This window comes from Apis laboriosa, unplaced genomic scaffold (assembly GCF_014066325.1).
Source record: "Apis laboriosa isolate Shangri-la unplaced genomic scaffold, ASM1406632v1 scaffold12_cov154, whole genome shotgun sequence".
NCBI lineage: Eukaryota > Metazoa > Arthropoda > Insecta > Hymenoptera > Apidae > Apis > Apis laboriosa.
Genome location: NW_025221207.1, coordinates 5073171 through 5097096, shown reverse-complemented (window position 1 = coordinate 5097096; position 23926 = coordinate 5073171). Strand labels below are relative to the sequence as shown.

The window sequence follows — 23926 nt, the reverse complement described above, 5'->3', positions numbered from 1 at the left end:
ATAAATACTCGCGATGCTATGTCTATATAAGATAAAGGTAGATGTAAAGGGAAAAATTTTGGAACCGTATGAGCCGAGGAGAGGTATATGCGATCGGTTGACGAAGCGCGACGCGTTAAACGAAGCGCGCTCATATAGGTTATATCACGCAGTCATGTAGGTTAGGTTAGACTATCCCCGCCGGCAGGCGCGTATAGCAGGGAGGCCGCGCAGGGTCCGTCATGTGACTGGAGGCGGAGGCACCACACCCCCGTGGGGTGCAACGAGAAGGGGAAGATCGGTGGTGGACGCGCCGCAGGTGCGGGCGGGCGGGCTGACGAAGCGAAAGGGAGGATGAGGAGGTAGGGAGCGTGGTTTACGAAGGGAGGCTGTCGAGAGGAGTTGGGGGGCGCCGCGGCGCCTCTCTTGCCTCGAGCGCAGTGCGACGTCGCGACGCGCCACGTGCGGTGGCAACACACACCGGGGGAGGTACAACGTACAAAAGTCACTTTCTTCCTTCCCATCGTGTATCGTCGCGCTCAACGCCGTTTTCATCCTCGTCCACACGCGTCTTTATCGTGCTACACCGGTCCAGTTCTTGATATTCCGAAAATTTCGTGTCCTATTACCGCAGGGTTTTGCTATCGTAGTGTTCACCGATTATATAAGGGGCCATCGTTCTAAGTAGTCTCGGTGAGGGTGTGAGAGCGAGAAAGAGAGACAAAGGGAGTGAGGTAAAGAGAGAGAAAGAGAGAGAGAAAGAGAAAGAAAGAGTGAGAGGGAGTGAGAAAGAAGGGGAGAGGGAGGACGGAAAGAAGGAACGAGAAAGAGAGGGAAGGAGAGAGGCACGAGTCGAAGGACGGAGCAATATCGCACAAGAAAAGGCGAAAGGTATGGAGAGGGGAGGCGAGTAAAAGAGAGGGCAAGAAGGGGATCGAGAAGTCGATGAGAAAGAGAGGAAGACGCGGGTTGCATTTCGAATTAGCCTTTGCTAATCTAGCCGAGTATTAGGTTACCGGGCCTTGGATCGTGTTTGTGAGTAAGCGTGCGCGTGTGTGTATTTGAAAATAAGAGGACAACCGAGTCGACGATATTGCGTATTTTCGTCGACCTAGAGAATGTTTATTATTCGCGAGGAGGTCGAAAGCTTTGGAAACGCGACAATATCTTAACGACGCACATTACGTTCGGTGTCGTGTCGCGTTGCGCACGCTTGCCTTGCGTTTCGCGAGTCGTCGACACGATGGATCCTTGCGAGGCCACCGATACGAGTGAAAAGAAGATGCGTTTGTAATTTTTCTATCGTATTTATGCGTTCTCAAACGTGAGTCGAACGACGTATTATTCGGCGAGAACATCGCGAGTGCTTTTTCGAACGATCGTCCTCGTGACGTGTGACGTTGCACCATTTTCGCGCTCAAAAAAACGAACCGTTGCTCGTGACTCTGTGATTTTGAATCGTTTTGTCATCTGAGACTCTATTTCGGTGTGATTTGGACGTGAATAATCGATCACTCGTCTTGAAAAACTTGTGGTAAGTACGTTTTCCCTTTCAATTTTCCGTTGTTTCGTTCTTTCGATACGTGACGAATAACATTTAGGTTATCTTGCATCATGTACAGGTTACATGAATGCGTTTCGTATTCAATTAAAAAGAATTAAATGTTATATTTATCTAATTAATCCTAGTGTATGATAGTTTTAAGAAATTTTAAATCAATTTTACGAGTATTTGTTCCTTCTTTCTTAAAATATCTGTAATTTTAAATCGATAATAAGGATATTCATCTACGTAATTTTTACTTCGTTTTTTGCGTTCAGATATTAGATTTATCATTTCCTTTATTTTTTAAGATACTTAACATCAGATATCTATGCGTTAATACAGATATCTGTGCGTTTAAAAAGTGAAATTTACTTTCATACTTCATAATTCATACTTTCCAATGCCGATCATATCTAATTATAATCGTAATATGTACATAATAAGTATGTATTGTTGAACTATTGTTAATAAAAAGCAAGCATTAAGTAATATGATAATTAGACTGAAATTATAAATCTGAAATATGTCGATGTAAAATATGATAATAAATAATTCAAAGAGATGGAAATATATATTCGTTGAACGCGATGACTAATCAGAAAATCATCGTGTACCGGAATGGCTCGGGTTATCTTTTTGTTTTGTGAAAGTGTTTACAATTAAAAGGCAGTTGTGCTACCTCGGGGAGTTGTATTTAACTTTGCTTAACTAAGTTCTCGATCCGTTGACGGAACGCCCGGGGGATTTGAAACGTCGACAGTGTAATTCACATTTTTTTCGCTGACTTTCGGTTTTCGTCTATTTCTTCGTCATTCTCTTGGCTATTCAATTTCTTTTATGATATTATTATTTCGTTTATTTTTTTTTCATATTCTTTACAATTTTTCGTTCATTTTTCATCAAATCCATATCAAACATTTCTCGGGAAAATCTTCTGGAATATTCGTTTTGTTTGACGTCTTTTACAATTCAGGTATCAAATATGGTCGTGTAACAAAAAGTTAGGTTAGGTTAGATTTTGATCTCTATCGTTATATAAGAATAAATGCATCGTTATTAATACATTCGAAATATATTGTTACAAATAATCGTTGCGTTGGTTCCATTTTATTTTGTTTCGAAAATACGTTATATAAAAAACTGCTTTCGCGTAAATATTAAATTTTTTCGGCTAAAATTAGCGAAATTTCCATTGGTTTTTTTTTTTTTTTTACAAAAATTTATTTTCCCATGGTGAATTTTATTTCGGTACGTTAGATTTATCTGAAAATTGGATGCTTTGAATCGTGGTATGCACATTAATATTTGCTTATTTATTTCTGTATAAACGAAATTACTTTTATTGTCCCTTGTAATATAGCATATTAATAATGAATGAGTACAGAAATGAAAGCTGTGGAAATAATATAAAATTGCGCAATAGAGGAAATATGAAACAGAAGATAAATGGATTATGAAAATAAGATAATTATTTGATAAATTAAAAGTTTAGATTTATATAAGCAATTAGTAATATAATAAGTATTAAGAATAGGATAATATGCGATAAATTATTTCAAAATTCATCATCAAGCGCACAGTATAAGAATATAATGATTTAATAAGATAATAATTAATATAGTATTTTAATTAAAAAGTTAAATTTAACAAAATGGTATAAAAGAAATATCAGATTTGTCGATAATTTTTAATACAATATAAAAGATTAAAAAATATTATTGTGTAAAATATTTTATATATAATATAAAATATTTTATATATAATCATCTAGTAGTTTTTTAAATCATACAATTCCTACATATATTATAATTTTTACAATTATTACAATTAGTAAATTTATAGAAATGTGTACAAAAATATACTTTTTTCTCTTCTAATTAGAAGATTTGTTTTTTTGTTTCAGAATACATTGCACGTTGTCGAAGCCACCGACGGAAGATGCCGCCGACCGATCGTCTTGGGACGTGAGTGAAAATTTCCATATCGACAAAGTGCCGATCAGCCACGGGTTTTGAGGGTCCACAACATTTTTACAATCACGGAGGACACTAACAACAATATGTCTTACCTCGCTCTGGACTCCAACGCCTGGCAGGTAAGTGTTAAATTCAATTTTTCACTTACATTTTCATCGAAACACAAATTCTGAACAAAAATAATGGAGCAATCGAAAATCTATGTCATACTTGTACCATAATAATTTTGATATCATATCAAAGCTAGAATAAAGCTAGGATGTAGATTAGGTAGCTTAGATAGATTAATTTTTTAACAATTTAATCATGTAAAATAACTTGAAAAAATCTTCTTGTATATTCTATGAAAAGATCATTTTTAATAAAATAAAATCTTAGAAAGATTAAAAAGTTAGTTTTATAAATAAAGATTTTTTTTTTTAATAAAAATAATCTTTTTATAGAATATGTATAAAAGATTTTAGCTAACAGATGCTATATTTTTCTCTCGTTAGTTTTCGAAAGTTAACGGAATATTTTTCATCGGAAATTATTCCAATTTTTATTCATTAATTAGCAATCGTTCCACTGTTAAATGTTCTACTGGCACAGTCCCTACAATTATCTTTCCACAATAGGGAATAACTCGAATGATTCGAGTTGTTCAATTAATTCGGCTCTATCGACATGTGTTAACCCGTGCAAAAGTCAAGAGAAATGCTCGGCGAACTGTTGCGCACAAAAGTTGGTTCGAATGATATGTAAATGCAATTACATCGTGTAAATACTGTAGTTGTACGGCGAACAGAGGTAACACGGTGAAGCTGTGCCGTTTAATTCGCGGAAAGTGCAATAATTTAGATGGTAAATATTTGTTGACGAATAGATTGCTTTTATGGGCGTCGAGTTGTGCACTCGATGAATTCACGTTGTTCATTTTGCCACGCCGGTTAGGAATCATTGCCCTGTTGAAAATAGTAGTATAAAATGTCTAGAACGTGAACGCGTATTCGCAAGTAATATTCAGTTATTGTACGGCGGAATTGAGATCGAATGTTAAATAGCTCAGATAGTAGGGATAGAAGGGAGTTAAATGAGGCCTGTGTAATACGCTATTGTTACGCGATAGAATTTGATGGAACTTGTAATACACGTAATTTCCTCAAACAATGTGGTTACAAACGGTAGATAAGTTATTCGATGTAGTTCAATAGTAAGACGGTTTAGCCTAGATTTATCCGTGAAGTTTTATATATTACTCGATCCTTATTTGTACAAAAATCCATCCTTTGAAAAAAATAAAACGAAAATTTAACTCTAAACATTTTCATATATTTTTGAAAAATATATTATTTCGACAATTTGCTCGAAAATATAACAATTCGATTACTTCACGATTCTTTCTTAATTTTAAAAAAAAAAATCCAATTAACAAATCGATCAAGTAACTCAAAGGGAACGCGTTAAACCGGGTCTTGGTTTTAAGTTCAATCAAATTTAACATTCGATTTCTTCGAAACGTAGACGGAACTCGACACTCGAGAAAAACGGAAATAGGATTTTTAAGGTAATCGGTCGCGTGCCCCAATTTCGGTCTATTATCACGAACGAGAACTCGCGTCGATAGTCGGTCGAAACGAGGGCCTGTTACCTCGGGCATTCCTAATAAACGTGGCTCAGATCATCGGGGACAGATCAATCTTCTTCCGTGATCGCGCGACGATCATCGAGGTTCCTCCCCATTCATAAAGCAGCCAACCAGGCATCAGATACGGATCGAGCAGCGGCTCCCTTTTCGCCGGTTAATTCTCCACCGTAGTTGCAGTCATTATCGAGGCAAATTAGCGACGCCTGATTCGCGTACCGACATTCTGTGTGCGATGAGGGGAACCAGTTTGCTCGATTACGCCTGCGTTAAGGCTGAAAAACGTTTTCAGACGTTCATTTATAAAACAGTACGCCTGACATTTCGTGACATTATGAGTTTAAGCGTTTTTTTTTTTTTTTTTTTTTTTTAGGAAATTAATTGGATAGGTTCGATTCAATAGTTTCGAAAGGGAGGTTATTCTTTTATTTCTCGTGTTGGGAATTTTTAGCATTTATTTTTTTATTGTAAATTCCATTTCACGGAGAAAATTTTAAATGGGTTGGAACGGAGAGTTCAGAGTGGGATGTATCCGAATCACGCGGCATGGAATGTGTTAAAAAAAAAAAAGAACAGGAGAGATCGCAATTTTAAAAATATCGAGAATCATTAGACGTTTATTTCGAAAGAAAGTTAATAGCGTTTTTTTTTTTTTAATTTTTTTTTAATTACGAGACGTGGTATCGATACCTCTTTCTCTGTTACAAACCATTTGAAATTTAATTTATTCATTCGTTCCACAACTATAATAGTGATTTATAACGAGAAGCAATTGTTCATCTCCGTTTGAGTACACAACACTGTTGCTTCCCTTATACAGGGAAGTTGGAAGTATCGAATCAGAGGTGGTCTCGAAAAATTAATCGCGCACGCCAGACTTTCGCTCGAAAAGAAACGTTCTCGTGGCGATAAAAAGTTAATAGGATCACGGTGGAAACGTAAAAAAGGTCGTTGGTGCGATGAAAAACGTCGGGATATATTCGACACAGTATGGCGCGTATCAAGATTCCCCTTCAGTAGCCACGGAAATCACATAGCGACGGGAGGAAATGTAAGGCCTCGACCATGGCGGATAACGGAAACAAGTTTAGGCAGACTCGGTCCATATCGAATTATATTGTTAGAGAACTTCACTAGCTTTGCCTAGGCTTCACGTAAAAGACGATGGTTTTGATGTTGTAACTTCTCTTCCGGCCCGGAGAACACGTATTTAGAATTCATCCCCGTGAGAGACGAAAAGCACGAAACATCGTTTCGTACGTGATAAAAATTTGATATTTCGAGTTTTACGTTACACCCATCCTTTACGCGTTTACATATATTTCGATCGAGTCGTTGTCGTTTGTCGTTGTTGCAAATTGCAAATTAAAAAACAGCAATTATATCGTTCGATACGTTTCAACGAAATATGTATTTCATCTATCGAACATATAATTAAATTCGCGATCCGATTTACATTTACACGCACATCTTCGTAGCGACGAATTACGAATAATATATTTTAACATAAAAATTAAATGCGTGCACATTCTTATTCACAAATTCCTCTTCATTTTCCATTCACTTGCAAATGATGAGATCTCGGTTGGATGCGGAAAAGTTGTCGAAAAAAAAGCGAGATAAAAAAAGAAAACAAAGAAGAGAGAGAAAGAGCAAGAGAGGGGAGGGGTTAAGAACAGTATTTGCACATTTTCCAATAAAGTATGATGCGTGCGCGTGGCAAAGGCGAGCATCGCCTCGTGTCTTTGCTTGAAATAACAGGGGTGCGCCGTACGTGGAATTAATACTCGGCTCCCACGTACGGCGTGGATTCGCCTCTTGCTCCTTTATCGACCTTCCATCCTCGTCCTCGGCTGTTTGTCCGTTCCACCGCGACTTCCACCAATCTTCCCCCGATCGGGCGGCCGTTAAACGATAGGAAAACCACGAAGGCAAGCACGGCTCGTCCTCACGAACAACATACGGCCAATATTTCATCTAGGTTGGTCCCACATGCGTGTACGAATGCACACGTGCGTGCACACGTACACGCATGTACCCTCCTCCCCTCCTCCCTGGCCGGAATCAGAAGAGTTAAGAGGCTGGAACCGCGGTTTCGTGTCCCCCGCATATTTGTCTTCGCCATCCACTCGACTTTCGCGCTCGTGTTCGCGCGTTGAAACGATCGTCCTCGTGGGGAACTGGGTGCGTGCACTCGATTAAGTGAACAAGGACCGGTCGTGTTTTACGATTTCCCTAGAATCCCATTGATGCCACGACAACCACCGATATAAATCGACCTCCCCCCATTGTGGAAACTCGTGTAAACCCTAAGCTTCAGCTCGATTCGTTGAATTAATTGGAGGATTATTGAGTTTGGATGAATTTTATGATGAATGTCGAATATCGATATTTGTCTTCGATTTCAAAGAACGTCACGCCGTTTCACTTTTCCTCGCGTCCCTCGAAAGAAGAAAAAAAGAAGAGAAGATTATATGGAATAGAAAGAGGAGATGGTGAAGTTTCAGATTTACAATCGATTTTCGGATACGTTGGAAGAATTTTTTTTTTTTACGTTTGAAGGAAAGGAAAACTGTTTGCCCTCGATTCGACGAGCGTTGGACGCTTTTCGATGCTCGATTACCTCGATTATTTGTCTCTTCATCTTGGGCCTAATGCGTGATTCACTGCTTTGCATGGCGAACAGGACGCAGGAACAGTTGGTGGCTACATCAAAAACCCTGCGCACTTCAAAGTTGCTCGATCCGTGTAACAGCTCACCACCGAAGGAGAGGGTTGAGGGGTAGTAGGGTAGGGGTGGCTCGTTTGCGCGGAGGATAAGAAGGAAAAGGAAGGGCGAACGAAAAATAAATGATAGCCGAATTAGCGTAATCGTGTGATGGTTTCACGGGGGAGATCCTCGCGCATCGAACGGGTATCAACGAGGGACGAGAAATTGAATTTCGATTTCATTCTCCCCGTTTGACGTTTGCCGCCGCGCGGCCCCGGAGATTTGCGGATTGTAAAACTGTCAAAACTTTTTCGAACGATCCTTCTGAAAATTCTTTTAATACGAACCATTCTCTCGATTGAAATTATATCTCGATTGAATATCGTATAATTGTTTTAATCGTAACATTATCGCTTAGATATATTCATTCTAATCATACATACAATTTTCTTTATTCTTCGTAAACATCGTATTCATGAATATTCGCGCTCTAATTATAATTAATTTCCAAGGATGCGTAACTCCTTAGATTAATTATTCTTAATTGTCAACATGCATTGAAATTTTTCTTCGACTTTCATACGTAAATTTGGAAATAAGATCGATAAACGTATCAGGAGTCTAACGGAATACGATTCGCTCAATTGTTATTTATTCTGTACGGGAGACAGAGGAACGGGTAGCCGTGGAAAGGGAGACATGTAGCGTAAACTAAGCTCCGCTTTGTTAGCGTTCAAACTTCGATGCGGAGCGAAACTGGAATTCTCTAAAATGTACGCGGCTGATGTTCAGTAATTATAGTTCCACGGGCGAGTCACGTACGCAGCACGCAAAGGGTTGAATAAAAGATGATGAGCCGATGTTGGCCGAGCCACTGCGATGCCAAACATCCGTGATACCCCTCCCTGAAAACGTTGGTTAACCCAGTGACAATGCGGAGAGCCGAGGTCCATTGTCACACCCCCATCGGGCACAAAGGGCCGCGCCACTTTGTTCATGCGCGCTTATGTACACCGGCCATGTCACGGGACACACATTCCTGTATAATGCAGAAGGCAAATTCGGTTTGGACGCACCGTTGCAATTCTTCCGTCAGAGATAACTTTCATCGCTTTTCGCGCGATAGGTGGCGAATCGTGCGAGGAATCGTGCGAGGAACGAGCGGGAATAGAGAGAGGGGTGACGAGAAATATATATAAACGTGAAAGAGAAACGGGATAAATTCGTTTTAATCGTTTCTTCTGATCTAAATATTTAATTGTCAATGAATGTTAGGTGCTAGGTGTTAGATACGGTTTCGCGAGGGTAAACCGATTAAACCGATCGTTGGGAATTTGTAAGAAAAATAGCGGATGGGTAGAGGGGAAGAAGGTGTCACATATCTTCCGCAATAATAATTTTTCTCGACCGTTTTCATTTGGCACGGATGTCAGACGCGACGCGCCGTGATCAGTCAAGCGACGTCGGCTTGTGTTTTAGTCTTTAACCCGTTCTGCTTCCAGTAATTAAGACTCGAGCATAAAAAAAAGAGAGAGAGAGAGAGAGATAGAGAAAGACGAAGGGACAGAAGAGAAGGAGAGGAAGGCGAAGCGAAAGTAGTCGAAGAGGAGCAGGGGGGAGGGGAGAGGAGAAATAGAAGAACGGGTGGATGGTAGGTAGTGGCATGGGGTGGCTGGTGATAAAGGTGGAGTATTCGAAGTGAAAGAAGAAGAGCGAAAAAAAAAAGGGAGAAGGTGAACGTTGAGGCGGTTGAGGGGGAGGAGGGGGGTGTGGGTGGTAGGGTAGGGTTGGGTTGGGTTGGGTTGTACGATGACATGCTCCTTTGTTCTGCCCTTTTGCGGAAGACACCGTAGCGAGTAGCATTTGCAAGCACAAAGAGAAATAATGACTAGTCCAGTGTTCAACTAATATTTGCTTCCAACTTTTCCAGAGATTTTTTTTTTTTTTTTTTCTCTCTCTCTCTCTCCGAGAATGCTTCCCTTTGTCATTCGCGAGAGAGCCGGTAGACACGACGTTGACGACGCTGGCCCGGTTCGGCTTGTCAGAAAAGTGCTCCCCGACGCTCGTGGGGGGAGAGGATTATCCGCGTCGTTGCAGAAAAACCGGCCTTAAGATGGCTAGTCTCCGGCTGTCGTCTTATGTATCAACGGAAACAAAGGATCATACTTTTGCCGGCTCGTTGCTTGGCCCTGCTTCCTTCTCTCTTTCTCTCTCCACATCTTCCTCTCGCCACATCGACAAACACCACGTATTACACACCTGACTTCTTTCCTCCAGTTTGCTCGATCTTTTTTTCTTTTTTCCTTCCGTTTTATATATCTCTTTTCTTACATACTTTCTTTCGACGTCTCACGGGATTTAAGAGACTTTTCTCCCGTGATTTGTCGCAATTCGTTTCCTATTTTTTTTTTCTTTTTTCTTTTTTTAATGTCAGTCTTTGTTTCAGTCGCTGTTAATTTGTTTCAATTCATTGAAGCAACTTTGCCACGCTTCAAGGATAATTCCTTAATTAGGAGTTTAAGACGCGAAGTCGAAGATATTTTCCCGGATGATTTCTTTCGCACGATAGTTTCTTCTTCTTTTGGAGGGGGGAAAAAAAAAAAAATTTGAAATATTATTTACATCTTTCGCCAGTGGCGAAACGGTGTGACGGTGAATATCGGAGGTTTTTCATAGAGCGCGGGCCACGAGCTCTGGCGCGGTGTGCGTCGGCGAGAGAAGGGTGACCATCGAATTCACCCTATATCTAGTTTAGTGGTCCTGGTTTTTCGAGGGTGGTAGTTGCTGGTCGCAATGGTGGTGGTGAAATCGAGTTAGCCAAATTAACCATGAAATAGACTCCCTCCGCCCTAGTGTCTGTCTATCTCGTCAGCCGTTCGTGTCGTTCGCATCGTTCCACAACCACTAACCAAAGCTAACCAGTCCCGCAGGGCTTTTTAGGGCCACTGCACGCAAAATTGAAGTATCAGGTCTAAAGAAAACGTAGGAAACGTTTCGTTGGTATCTCGAATAATTGGTGCTCGCTTTGACGACACGTCATCGGAATGGTAGCGTGCAAATTTTTTTTACTTTTTTTTTTTTTTCATTTCCATTCCATAAAGGAGGTTATAAACGATTATAAATAAATATATGTAATTTTTAGATTTATCATTTTTCCATCCGATATAATTTATGAAGGTGTTGCGTACGTATGTTAATCGGATAATCGTCGAAAGGAAATTATCCAATTTTTATAATTTCCGTATTCTCGCATTATTTAAACAAGTTCAAGAGCCGAACGCACGTGGGGATAATTCCAGCCTTAAGCCTTTGCAAATTACTTCTCGAGGGGGAAAAAAAAAAAAAAAAAAAAAAAAAGAGAAAGAGAAAAACGCACGGTGCATACCTAATTACCAACATCCTCCTCTTGTAACACGCATCATTCTTCCCAAGGGGATCATTTACTTAAACATTGATTATCTTTAATTATTTCTACGATTGTTAATTAGTCGAGAGTGGCATACTACTTTATCGAAAAGAGGGAGAATGGAGAAAAAAAAAAAAAGAAAATAAAAGAAAAAGAATAGTCTGAACCTTTTCAACGCGGTTGAAAAACCCAAGTGAGCATCTCTCCGGCTTGATTCATGGGCACGATGATCCCATTGACAAATAAGAAGGACGCGGGTCGGCCTTTTTCTCATTAGCGGCACTTTGAACTAACCCGCCCACGTTATGACAAACTAGATTAATTTTCTGTCCAAAAGGGGCCGCCTTACCGATCGTTTGTTACGAAATTTCTGTCTGTCAGGAATCGCCGCGGCTGGTAATGGTAAAAAAAAAACTCGGCGTTTAACCGATCGTTGCCGCAAAACAAAATTGATCCCGCGATTTAGGAAACGATTCGTCGTCGACGTTCGTTTTATTTTTCTCTACTCTTTTTTTTTTTTTTTTCTCTCTATTTTTTCCCCCTATTTTTTTTTTTTTTTTTTTAGGGGTAGTTTTTTTCGTCGTCCATTGTAACATTTGTACACGATCTCAATCGAGTTTTCGTCGTTGAACGTGATTGTTTCGATTCGACACGGTGGGGCTTGTTAAAAAACTAAACGTAAATTCAACGACAACGTTTCGAGATGACAATTTTCATTCTCGAATTACGGCTTGGTGTATCGAACATTCGTAATTGAGCCCTGGATAACCAACCTGGATAACTCCTCCCCCGCCCTTCGATAATACGTACAAAAGAGTCTCGCTTAGCTCGAAAGCTGGTTATAAAAATATAATCGACATCGAGGGGGAGGGAGGGAATAACATCACCGGGGCCGAATTACTTTCGATAAGAAATTTCATCAACATATACACAGTTTTTTACGCGAATCTGTCCCCGCGTGGACAGTTAATTTTTCATATATCGAAACCTCCGATTGCCATCCCCCCTCGCCTCGTATAAACGCATGGTCAATAACAGAATCCTTCCGCGACCCAACGCGAGAGCTGATTCGTGGAACGTGGATGTACGTTTTAAACGATCCTGTCCCGTCTATTTCAACCTCCGATACCTATACACGTGTTCAGTGTACGCTCGTTCCTCCATGTAACATTAATTAACTTCGCCCTTATCGACGTATCGATGTAAGTGTAACGTGCGCGTACGGAAGAGGAGAGGAGAGGAGAGGAGAGGAGAGGAGAGGATTCCATAGAGAGTGGGGAATACAGCGAGAATGGGTCCCCATAGCGATAATAAAGCGAGGTCAGGAACGTTTGTAGAAACGGGCGCCTGGTTGTTGATGGCGGAGGAGGGAGGAGGGAGTTTTCATTGTAAAAATCGAGATCCGGTTAAAAATATTCAAAGGTGGGAGCGATGGCCGGAGTGGGGTTTATAACTCACGTCAGGCAGGTAATTAGCCGCTTTTGCCCAGCTGTAATGGACCCGCTAAGCCACTAAGCGAGACCCTTAACTTATTTAAATGAACTGGTAACCCATGTCCATGTCCAACGTGAGCCAGACACGAGGCAATATAGAAAAACCATTTATAAGGGCACTATTCCGGATGCCTAAGACGCGTCCTTTTCGTTTTGCTACACTTTCGACTACGCAGACGTCAGACGATCTATTTTTTCGTGTCGACAGGTATGCAACAACGTGTATACGAGTCGTCCCTCCTTATTGCTCTTCTTTTACTTCCCCCTCGACTTGCGCTTAGGTAATTCCGCTTACTTCTCGGGTTAGAATGTTTTCGAGGATGTTTAATTAATAATTAATAGATTTTGGTTACGTTAAGTTAAAATCGCGTGAGATATATATATATATATATATAATATTTAATTTCAATTTTTATTAAATTAAATCTTTCAAATAATTTTTTATTTTTCGTGGATCAGGAAATTATCGATGTGTATCTTTTTAATCGAAAGAATTTCTTTATCTTTGTATCGAAAGAATACGTACACGTTTTTTTTTTGATTTTATCATTTGATTCGAATTTTAATTTCGTGCGCGAAAGTAAGAAGATATGGGGAAAGCACTCGATATCTTTGGTCCTTGAACGCGAGGAGTGCATTGATTTGTTTTCGATGGAATTTAGGGACGTGTCCAAAGGGCGAATATTGATTTTATGTTCGGCTGTAAAAGTGTGATTTGAATTTTGATTGCGGGCTGGGAGAGATCGCGTAACAGGATAGTGCACGCTTTGCCAGACACACAAGAGCCCTTCAACGAACGCTTACTCGACTAGAAAATTGAAGGAATACACGTTTTAAAGTGGTGAACTTGAAAACCTCCTGACCGAATAGGGTCTTGCGCTTGAAATAAAGAAAATCTGCGTTCTCTCTACGATTCGATATATTTTTAAATATTTCTCACGCGAACGTGTATTTCTTCAAGTCAGCAAAATTAATTTTTTTAACGAAGGATATTTCTTTTCGCGCACCTATTATATTTCTTTTTTTTTTTTTNTTTTTTTTTTTTTATATCTCGCGCATAATCTCGTATAAATTATGCAAATCGCAATTTCTTTCGTCGCGTTTAATTATAATGATATTAAATATGCGAGATGGTCGATTCATTTTTCTTTTTTTCTCGTCTAATTTAATATTCAGAGCGTTTTGTTTTATGCCTTTTTAACGCGGTGGAAAAAATAAAAAAGAAAGGACCGTCACGACGTAGGCGTTTTTCTAGGTGAATCATCATAGTTTGATTACGATCTTCAGCCGGGCATAATTCGATAATGATACGAGGGCACAGATTTTATCGTGGAAGCATGCTAATTTCGCTTTTGTTGTAACCCAAGATGCCTATAATCTGTGGGAACATAAAAATAGAGATTAAAATATCATCATAGATCTCTTTTATTAGTAGGGGAAACCGGGGCCCCTAGTTTCCTTTTGTCAACTCACACTTCGAAATGATACGTCGTCTCTTCCTTTCGTAATTATCGTCAAATTATAATGAGCGTATCCTTTATGGGAGCCATAATCTTAAATAATTAATATATCGTACGAAGAAGTTAAAAAAAAAAAAAGCATTTCAACAGCTCGTTTTTTAAATTAAAATAAAGATTTAGATACAAAGTGTATTTCCTTTCCTTCTTAATTATTATTTTTTTTTTTTTAACTATTTTACTCGATATTAATAATTAAGGAAATAGAAATAATTTAGTAAATCGAAAGATTTATAACGCGATACTACCAATACTCGAGAAATATGTTGTAACAGAATATTATTCCACTTTATGTCATCGTCATAGCGGTTGATGAGAGTCACCATTCGTTACGATACCCAAGGCGTATTTCTGGTGCATCTGCATGCAAAGCTAATGCAAATAAACGCAACGCGTGTCCAAAACATCATTTCGCACAAGGATATCGTGTTTATAATGCACGAAACGTCTCAGTGCAATATCGTTAAACAAACTCGCGTCACGCGGCCCAATTGCTAATTAATGTTGTACCGTAACGTATAATTTAATATGTCGGTTATAACTTTTCATCGAATTGTTTTCATTCGCCTTATAATAATTTTCCGTATCGATATTTCATATTCATTTTCAATTTCGAGCGTATACACCATTGCCCTATAACGCTTAGTTATAACGGCAATATACCTTTATTATTCCTTTGTACACCTTTTGCTTTCGGTAACAATTCTTTGATCCGGTTCGTTTTCATTTGCATACCACCAGCCCCTTGCAAAATATCTTCTCCAACGTGTAATTGATATTGCTCAATAAAAAAAAAAAAGAAAGAAAAACTAGTCCAACGAATGTGCATCCATCTCTGAGACAACGTTCGACCAATTTTCTCGTTGTTGTCCGTTCATCTTCTTGATTAAAATTTCAACAACAAGATTGGTGCAACCTAACCTGCGTTCAGATTCGATCGAAAAGAAGAGAATCGTTATCGTTGAACAAACTCGTAACACGGGCGGGCAAGCCGTTAATGCGATCATTGGCGCGTTCGATCGGTGCACCACCCATCTAACGAGATCCTTTTCGAACACTTCTCACCCCCATCCGCTTTTTTTCCCCAACGTGGCACCGTCCACCTTCCCTGTCTCTTCCCAACCCTCTTACTCGCCTCCTTTCGCCTCTCTCTTAATATCTCGTGGCTCCAATTAGTTCTGAACGTCGGACCGTCCCGATTGTCCGTCTATCCCCGATGTCTGTCCATCCATTCTGTTCGTCTGTCCGTCCGTCCGTCCGTCCGTCTGTCGGTCGGCCGGTGTGCCGTTTGCACACCGGCGCGGCGCGTTGGTTGCTGCGTTCCTCTCCTCGTTCGTTGCCTCGGCTCGTTCGTATCCCTCAGCTTCATTAAGAAACGGTAATGCGTTTTGTTTCTCTTTTACGCCCCTCCCCCCTTCTTTTCTCTCTCTCTCTCTCTCTCTCTCTCACTCTCTCTCTCTCCTCCACCGAAGGGGAACGAGCCAGGGACTCTTTTAATAATCCCGCAGCACGCTCAGAGATTTATTATTTTCGGGCTACGTTGCTGGATAAGTCCATACGGCTGATGCTTACCCTCTCTCTCGCTCCTCCTCTCCATCCGTCCCTTTGTCTCTCTCCAACACCAACCACGGCTCTCTCCTTTTCTTTTTTCTTTTTCTTTTTTCTCTCTCTCTCTCTCTCTCCTTTTCTCTTTCCTTTCTTTCTCCCGCATTCGCAACCGCGTCCGCCGTTCGCGAACTTCTGTACAGGGTGACCTAATAAAGAGCGTCCATTTGAATCTTGGAGGACCTTTGCTCGTGGACACTTTCGTGCGCGATTCCTCCTCTTGTCGAAGCCGTGGCCTCGCGGATGGGACGATCGATCGGGGGAAAAGTTTGAATCGCGAAAGAGGAAGCGAAAGAATAGTAGTTGAAAAGTAATCTTTTTTTTCTTACGTCATTCGATTCGATTCTGGATAGATAGAGAGAGAGAGAGAGACATCTTTGGGACGTGGAAGGTTCGTTTCTTTCTAAATCGATATATATTTATAACGAGGGGAAAAGGTTGAACAAAGTCGTAAATTGTAGCTTGTTCCACGTTATTTACGATTGTGCAAGTATCCTAGGCCGATTATTATTGTTGATTTTATTTTATAGTTAGATTTTTATCTTTCGTGTGGTGATTCAGCTAAATTCTTTCAATTTAGAAATTATCCCTTTGAGAATTATAATTTTGTCAACGATTTGAAAATAAGAAAAGGGGAAAAGGGGGAAATGTGTTCGCGTATGGATCATCCTCCTCGTTGAAATTGAACGAATTGGCGTACGGTTTGGCGCCTCGACTATGGCGGTGCTCGATCGAGAGCCAGAAGAGACTCTCCATTCGTTTGGTTATAATTCTTGGGGGACGTGTATAAGCATATTCCGGTCCTTTGATTTAACGAGGTGTGGTGTCGGTTATAGTATAAACGGTACATCGGAGCGCCTATAAACCAAACGGGCGAGTCGGTAAATTAGGAACTGAGACCTCTCGCAGGAAGCCCCCTAAAAATACAATTAACGAGTCGTTTAGCGGATATACCTGGCGTGGCTCGCTATTTCTCAAGATTGCCCGTGCGAAATGATCGAATAACTGATTTTTCTATGATATATTCTATCCGATGAACCGAAGGAGGACCAAAGATATTCCATGAATTTGAGATACATTGGTCGTAGTTGGAATAAAAAGGAAGGAATGATTCGAGTTGTATATAATTAATCGATTTAAACAGAAACGGGAGTTAATATATGGATTATTAAATTTAAAAACAACGACTTAATCGTGATGCCGTGTTTTTTCGACGATCAGAAAATTTTGAAAAATGTGGAGCGTAGAAAAGGGATGGAGGATGGTCGATAATTCTCTCAACGACAGCATCGTCTCAGCAGTAAATTACGAGTCGCGTAGTTTTATATCGTGTCCATAGCGCGCCAACGAATATAATCCACGATAAATCACCGACAGAATCTGTAGCTTAATGAGTTTTTAGTGGCGTGGGTTTCATCGACCGTGATTCATTTTGTTTTTTAATCAATTCCTTAACGCTGCGCTTGGATTCTCCTCTAAGAGAAAAAAGATAGACGGAGAAAGAGAGAGAAAGATTTCGGCTCAAAATCTGCTCCAATATTCGATCGACTTATATTTTCATTAAAAAAAATATCATCGCCATCGTTCTAAGAAGAACGATTCCATGATGTTTTATCAAAAATTAATTAAATATCAATCTCGCTATACTTTCAACGATAATTATTCGATTTCGTTCGCGGTTATATATTTTATCCCCGGTATGAAACGTTTCGTAAATTAGATAATTAGCTTTACTTTACTGGGGTAAAAAGGTGAATTATTTATTTATACGGTGGAATGGTAGAATGAAAATTCAACCGGGAATTATATATATATATATATGTACACATGTACACGTAATTAAATATTAAAATTCCTCAATAGATATTAATACGATTTTAATGTTAATATCTCAATCGAATGTTTTTCGCCAATTTAAATTTTCCTCCCCGCGTTACCTCATTTACATTACATTGAATTCGCCGCGCTCGCCGCCTTGTTTTGTTGTTTTAAATCAATATGCATAAATCTCGTTGATATATTCGAACAAATCCCTTACGAGATTGAAATTTTCGTTAAAACCCCGAGGAAAAGAATCTCTTCACTTCACTTTATTCCCTCGTATACATATCGGGATCGGAATGTTGCAATTCAAAAGCAAGCATAATTACAACGAAAAACGATAAGAATTATTATTTATTCACAGCTTTACTTGTTACTTACGAATTCGATCGTTGTTCCAAATCCAAAACGTTGAAAATATCTTTTAAATTGTATATATATATATATATATATCATGGCCGACAAAAGCGCCTAATATCGCAATAATCAAAATACAATCCTGTTGCACAAAGAGGGAGAGAAACACCAGAACACTTTCTACGCGGTATTGTGGCACAAAAGCAAAGGGGGTTGCCACTCCAAGACAGTGGAGTGGTTGAAATTCTGAACTTCAAAACAGTGGAGTGGCGAGAAAAGATCGTTTGCGCTTCGGCAAACGATCAAATATTAAATTATCAAATACCTCGAGTATCACTACCGCCTTCGTATTAATGCCATTAACATTTATGATACTCGTGCACACGTGGGAGAGGGAAGGAAGAGGAGAAGGGTTGGTCGTACGAAGTAGAATTTATATAACGGAGGGGGGGAGGAGGGGCAGAGGAACGGGAAGCATAGTTTCATGCGCATTATAAATACAAATAGGAGGATGGAAAGGAGGGGGGAGGAGAAAGGGTGGAAAGAGAAGAGAGGTCGAAGAAGGTGTCGGTGCTGAAGCCCTGCGGGATACGACCCCCGTGGTGAGCACACGACTCCCGAAACAGCCTCCGTTTGGGAATCCGCGCCTGCCCCGTCCGGCGAAGTCAACCTGTCGACCGTTTCTTTTCGAGTACCGGTGGCCGAAATTGATGAAGAATGCGCCCCCCTCCCCCCTCCCTCACTCCCCCCGAGATTATAGATTACGATACGTTATTATTAGCCAACTTCCGTTCACCAATCACTATCTGTCCGATAATTTTTCCTTTTTTTTTATTTTATTATTCGTATTTTATTATTCGTATTTTATAATTCGTTGGTAGGACAATTTATATTTGGTTTATCTACGATCTGGTGCGCGGGGCAGAATTTGGCAAGAATAAATTTTCACTGATCGCGGTGAAAAATTCGGATGGAACGATGGGAACGAGGCTCGTAGTGATTGTTGGCCGCATGATAAATAATTGCAATTTGGATTTACATCGAGCCACGTGTGAATATGTTCCACGTGATATTGAAATAGAATGGTATGAAATTACTCTATTCCCTCCTCCCTCTCTATATGGATAAATAATTCCGTAAATTTGTCCAATTGTTACCCGACAACGTTTAAATTCCGTTCCATTTGATCGATCAATTCCCGTTATCCTCGAAATTATCCTACTACCCACTATCCCTAGTGGAAAGTATCGAGAGCCGCGTTATACCTTGACAAAAAGAAAGAGAGAAAGGGAATATTTCTCCTCCACGAAAAATCTGCTCGTCGTAAACTTGTTTTCACGGTTTGGAGTGCACGGTTCCACGGGTGCACGGGACGATGAAAGCAAGAAATCAGCGGGCGAACGCGGTCGGGATGGCTCGTCGAAAGACGGATCTATTAAGGCTGCGGCGGTTGGGGCCGTGCTACGAGGGGGTTAGACCTGTAATTAACCGGTAGCTCTTTTACTCGCTCTCTCGCGAGTAACAACTGGCCGTTTAACGGTCTACTTTTATTGGTCGCTTATTGGTTATTTTTTGGGGGCCGTTCGGTGGCCCTGGGCGCCGACCGCCTCCGGGCGGCGTGCCACGTAACCGGAAGCCGGAAGTGGAGATCGGTTGTGGATAATGGAAAGTATCGTTTTGCACGCTGACACTTAATACTTAACCACGAGCTGGCTCTCTTCGATTCGAATATCGAATTTGGCAGTGATTACGGGCCGCCCGGGTTAATGGATCGCTCGCGTGCCGACGAGTTTCGCTCGCGACGATCATCCTCCGCCTCGCAGGGGGCGTGGAAACTCGTTCTCGCCCTTCGTTTTTTTCTCGCGAATTCTCGATCCTCTTTTTCCTCCTCCTTTGGAATCCTTCCCCTGTTTAGAACGGGACAAAGTGTTGGAGTGTGGATGTCGATTTTGTAAAACCGTAAAAATCTGAAATACGTCTATCTAGATATTATTGCTAAATTGATAGAGATATCTTTGTAAAATTCATAATTCATTCACAGGTTTGTCGTCGATATTCCAATTCCTTATTTTTTCCTTTCCTTTTTCGCGCACATACGACAGATGGAATTTAATCGTTGGAGCGAATTTTAATCGAGTTTAGGTGTTTTCAGAATTAATTTCTCGCGGGGTGCATACCGATAAACGATCAATATACCCGCGCGAAACGAAGCTTTCGCTAATAAAATCCATTAAATCCAGGGCCAGAAGAAAATCAGCTAGACGCAAATTGGATCACCCGGCCTCGGCCCTCCTCTCTTCATCGTGTTAGCCTACCTACTTCGAGCTACGTTCCCTCTCCCATATCGGGCGAGAGGGTGGGCGCAACAAAAGTGAAGCTTACAGTATCATGATTTTAGCTTCGCACGTGTCCAACGTGCCCGTTCTGTTTGCTAAGCGAAGTGCACTCGCGGAAGTACCCGTTGTTTGTTAGACGGCACTATTAAGCGCACTTCACGGCTCGTTCGGGTTCGAGTGCTCTTACCCGCTCGTGCCCGCCGATTTTAAACCAGAAGTATCGGCCGCTGTCAGCGAGCCCCGGCCTTTTGATTAATTAATCGTCTGAAATGATGAATATCCCTCGGCCCAGCGGCTGTTTTTCACCGTTCCGTTTAATGTTTACCGTAATCTATCTATTATTCACCTTTGTGTTGCGCTCTTCGCGATAATGGTGAGCGATATAGGAATGCATTTTTGCGGAAGGGAAGAATCGAGAGATGATTGAAAATCATCACGGGCTAGATAGTTAATTGAAGGAAATTATTTAAGAAAATATTCCCTGAATTGGAATACGAAGAGGAAAGAGAAACAAGATTTTTTTCTAATCTTGGCATTTATTATACGAAAGTTACAAATAGATTGGTGTTCTTTATGGAAAAAGTGTAGTCGAGTATCGAATCGAGAAGAGAAACGTGTAGTCGAGTGCAACGTGATAGTTTGGTATGATCGAAGGTTTCGCGGTTGAACGGTTTTGCAACTATTATCTGGAACGAGGGCTGGAACAGCGAGGCTCGAGATTATACGCAATTAACGCTATAACGACCGCCTTGGTCAAATTGGATTATTTTTTTCCGGCAACGTTTCAATCAACCCCGTCAACGTCCCCTTCAGCTATATCGAAAGATTCGACCCTGCAATTACTTTGCTAATTAAATCACGATCGCTTCCGTGGCAGATGTTTCTTCGGTCGACGACAGGTACTGAAAAATTGGTTGAAATATTTGAGAAGGAAACGAATATAATTCGTAAAGAAAAGTATAAATTTATTCACACACAAGTTGAATCACCCATATTCTTCCGCATCTATTTCGAAACAGATGAATTATTCATCCACCTAATTTCACTCGCCAAATGAACTTTGACTTTGATGGAAGAGTATCGTAAAATTACAAATATATATATTGGAATATTTTATGCATTACCTATTTCGCAATTCTCTCTTCATCCTAATTAAATTAAAATTGCACCGATGCAACCGTCTCCTCGATAAACAAGACGCAAACGGAAACGCAAAAATCTCTTTTTATCAACATTCCCTTACGTGCCATTAGAAACGCGACCAAAGGACAAGTGTTACACGACGAAACCGACAATTATCCTCACCCCACACAGTTATCTACTCGCAACACAGTCACATTTTCCACGCTCGTTTTAATAGCGTCCCTCCTGTCTTATTTATGCACCTCGTCCAACCTGCCAAATATATTCCGCCTTTCCTGTCCCTCCCAAAAACCCCCTCGAGCCCTCTTCTCGCCGATTCTCTCTTTTCTCCTCGTTTTTCTCCGCACGAAAACGAAAGAGGATAAAGAAGGAAATATATATATCCGCCAGAATGTTGTCCCTCCTAGTAGAAACCTAAAACTGATGGTTAATTATATTCGTCCCGAACCTCGGACTTGGAGAGCAGCGAGGGGGAGGCTGGGTCTTTTTTAGTTTCGCGGCACGCGCCGCCACGTGGCTGGTCACCGCGGACCCGTGAAGAGGAAACGAGCAGCGAGCGTTCGGCTTATGCCCGTCCGAGTTGTGTGTATACTGTTACCGATACGCGGAGGCCTCTCCATCGATGGAAAAGAGCCACACGCGTTGAGTGAACTGCGAGAGGTTGCACCGTTGCTCCGCCATTATCGCCCCGTGAGATCGGGCACCGATTCGACGTGCGAATGAGGCGAGATTTCGAGGATACAATTGGCGGAAATATCGAGTCTTTCGAATTCGTGGGATAGATTAGATTATTATATAGATTTTCGTGACAAAATTGGATAGATTGATTCGTGGATTCGAAAGTTTTTGGAATTTTGTTCTAACAGTAGTTTCGAAAATTTAATCGTGGGATAAATGGTCGAGTGGATGCTCTCGGAATTCAAATGAACGAATGCAACTATCAGAGATCATTAGTCACAAGTTTCCAATGATGATATACAAGCGAAAGTTCGACTCTGCTTAAATTCGACGATATATCCCGAAAATGTGACGTTCATTGCCATTTCATTGATGCGTGACGATTCCAGCCACCGGCCAAGGAAATATCAAGGCCTGTAGTAACGACTCTCACCTTCAACTTGCAAAGAGCAAGGGAAAGGGATAACCTCGGAATCCTATTCGAGCAGAAAATGTCTTCGTCATTATTATCAAATTTTGTAATTCGATGTATCGAAAGTTCAGAAGAATCAACGGTTAGCCTCGAGTCTCAAATGTCATCAGCTTTCTTCATCTACACTCCGCTTCCAATCCATTGCCTGAGCAAAGAAGAATAAGAAGAAGAAGAACCAACCAGCAAATTGTCGCCGCGTGTGGGTAAAAAGGGCCCGTCGTTTTGCATTTCGAAGAAAGACGTAGCACGCGAATTCGCCGAACATCCCTTTCAATGGCGAAACCACCACGATACTCTCGATCATTAACCCGCGATTCTTCCTCCGCCAAAAATTACATACGTCCGATCCCCCCCTCTCCCCTCCCCTACACGGCATCACAAAGTCGTGCAACGACTCTCTCACGCCGCCCAGTTTCCCCGGGCGACGATAATTCCAATTCGAGATGCCCGCTTCGAAAAAAAAAAAAAAAACGAACTTTTCAACCCTCAACCGCGCGTACGGTTTCTCGCTTCGCGGACCATGGAAGACGCGCCATAGATGGAAACGGGTTGCTTACGGTAACGCTCCGCCCGATCTTTAAGTAGAGGGAACGGNAAAAAAAAAAAAAGAAAAAACGAACTTTTCAACCCTCAACCGCGCGTACGGTTTCTCGCTTCGCGGAAGACGCGCCATGGATGGAAACGGGTTGCTTACGCTCCGCCCGATCTTTAAGTAGAGGGAACGGCGAAACTATTCGAGCTTCTCTTGTCCCGCGAGCGAAATTGTGGCGCGTGGGATTTGGGACAGCTGCGCCCGGGACAATTAATATGAATTATGGTAAACACAGGAGTGAAAGAGATGATCCGTGGGATTCGCGTATTGGAAGGCAGCCGGGCATGGGAGGATTTGCCCGGGGCATCGCGAATATTTTTGACGTATGTTTTTTTTTTTTTTTTTTTTTTTGCGTAGATGGTCGCAGATGGTTCTTGGTTTTTTCGAATCGGGAAAGAATTTCGAAGGAAAGAATTTGGAGGGCGCAGGGCAGTTGTTAGGGGGTTGTTGTAGATCGCGCGGGATTAGGGTTTATCGGTTATTGCTCGACGAGCGGTTTAATAAATTTTTGGCGGAGATCAGAGCATAGACGCTCGAAGCTTGTAGTAATTATGAGCGTTATAAAACGGATGCATGTACGAATATCAATCGAAGCACGCATTTCCATTTGCCCCGTGGCGCGAATGCGAATTTCTACGCGCGTTTTTGTGTTCCAATAGGGCCGTGGGTGA

General features: G+C 41.1%; 1 protein-coding gene across 7 annotated transcripts in view; it reads left to right on the top strand.

Moving 5' to 3' along the window:
- LOC122720392 (transcription factor AP-2-epsilon) overlaps positions 1 to 23926 on the top strand; it is a 236919-nt gene that overhangs the window by 28362 nt on the left and 184631 nt on the right. For 6 of the 7 annotated variants that reach the window (XR_006347761.1, XM_043947085.1, XM_043947084.1 and 3 more), the window contains one exon: positions 3429 to 3620. Coding sequence is in view for 6 of the 7 variants with exons in the window: in XM_043947085.1 (XP_043803020.1) it covers positions 3585 to 3620 (36 nt within the window). In the remaining variant the exon portion in view is untranslated. Of the gene's footprint in view, positions 1 to 1043; positions 1514 to 3428; positions 3621 to 23926 lie in introns of those variants that run through there. The other variant, XM_043947086.1, reaches the window with a different exon arrangement.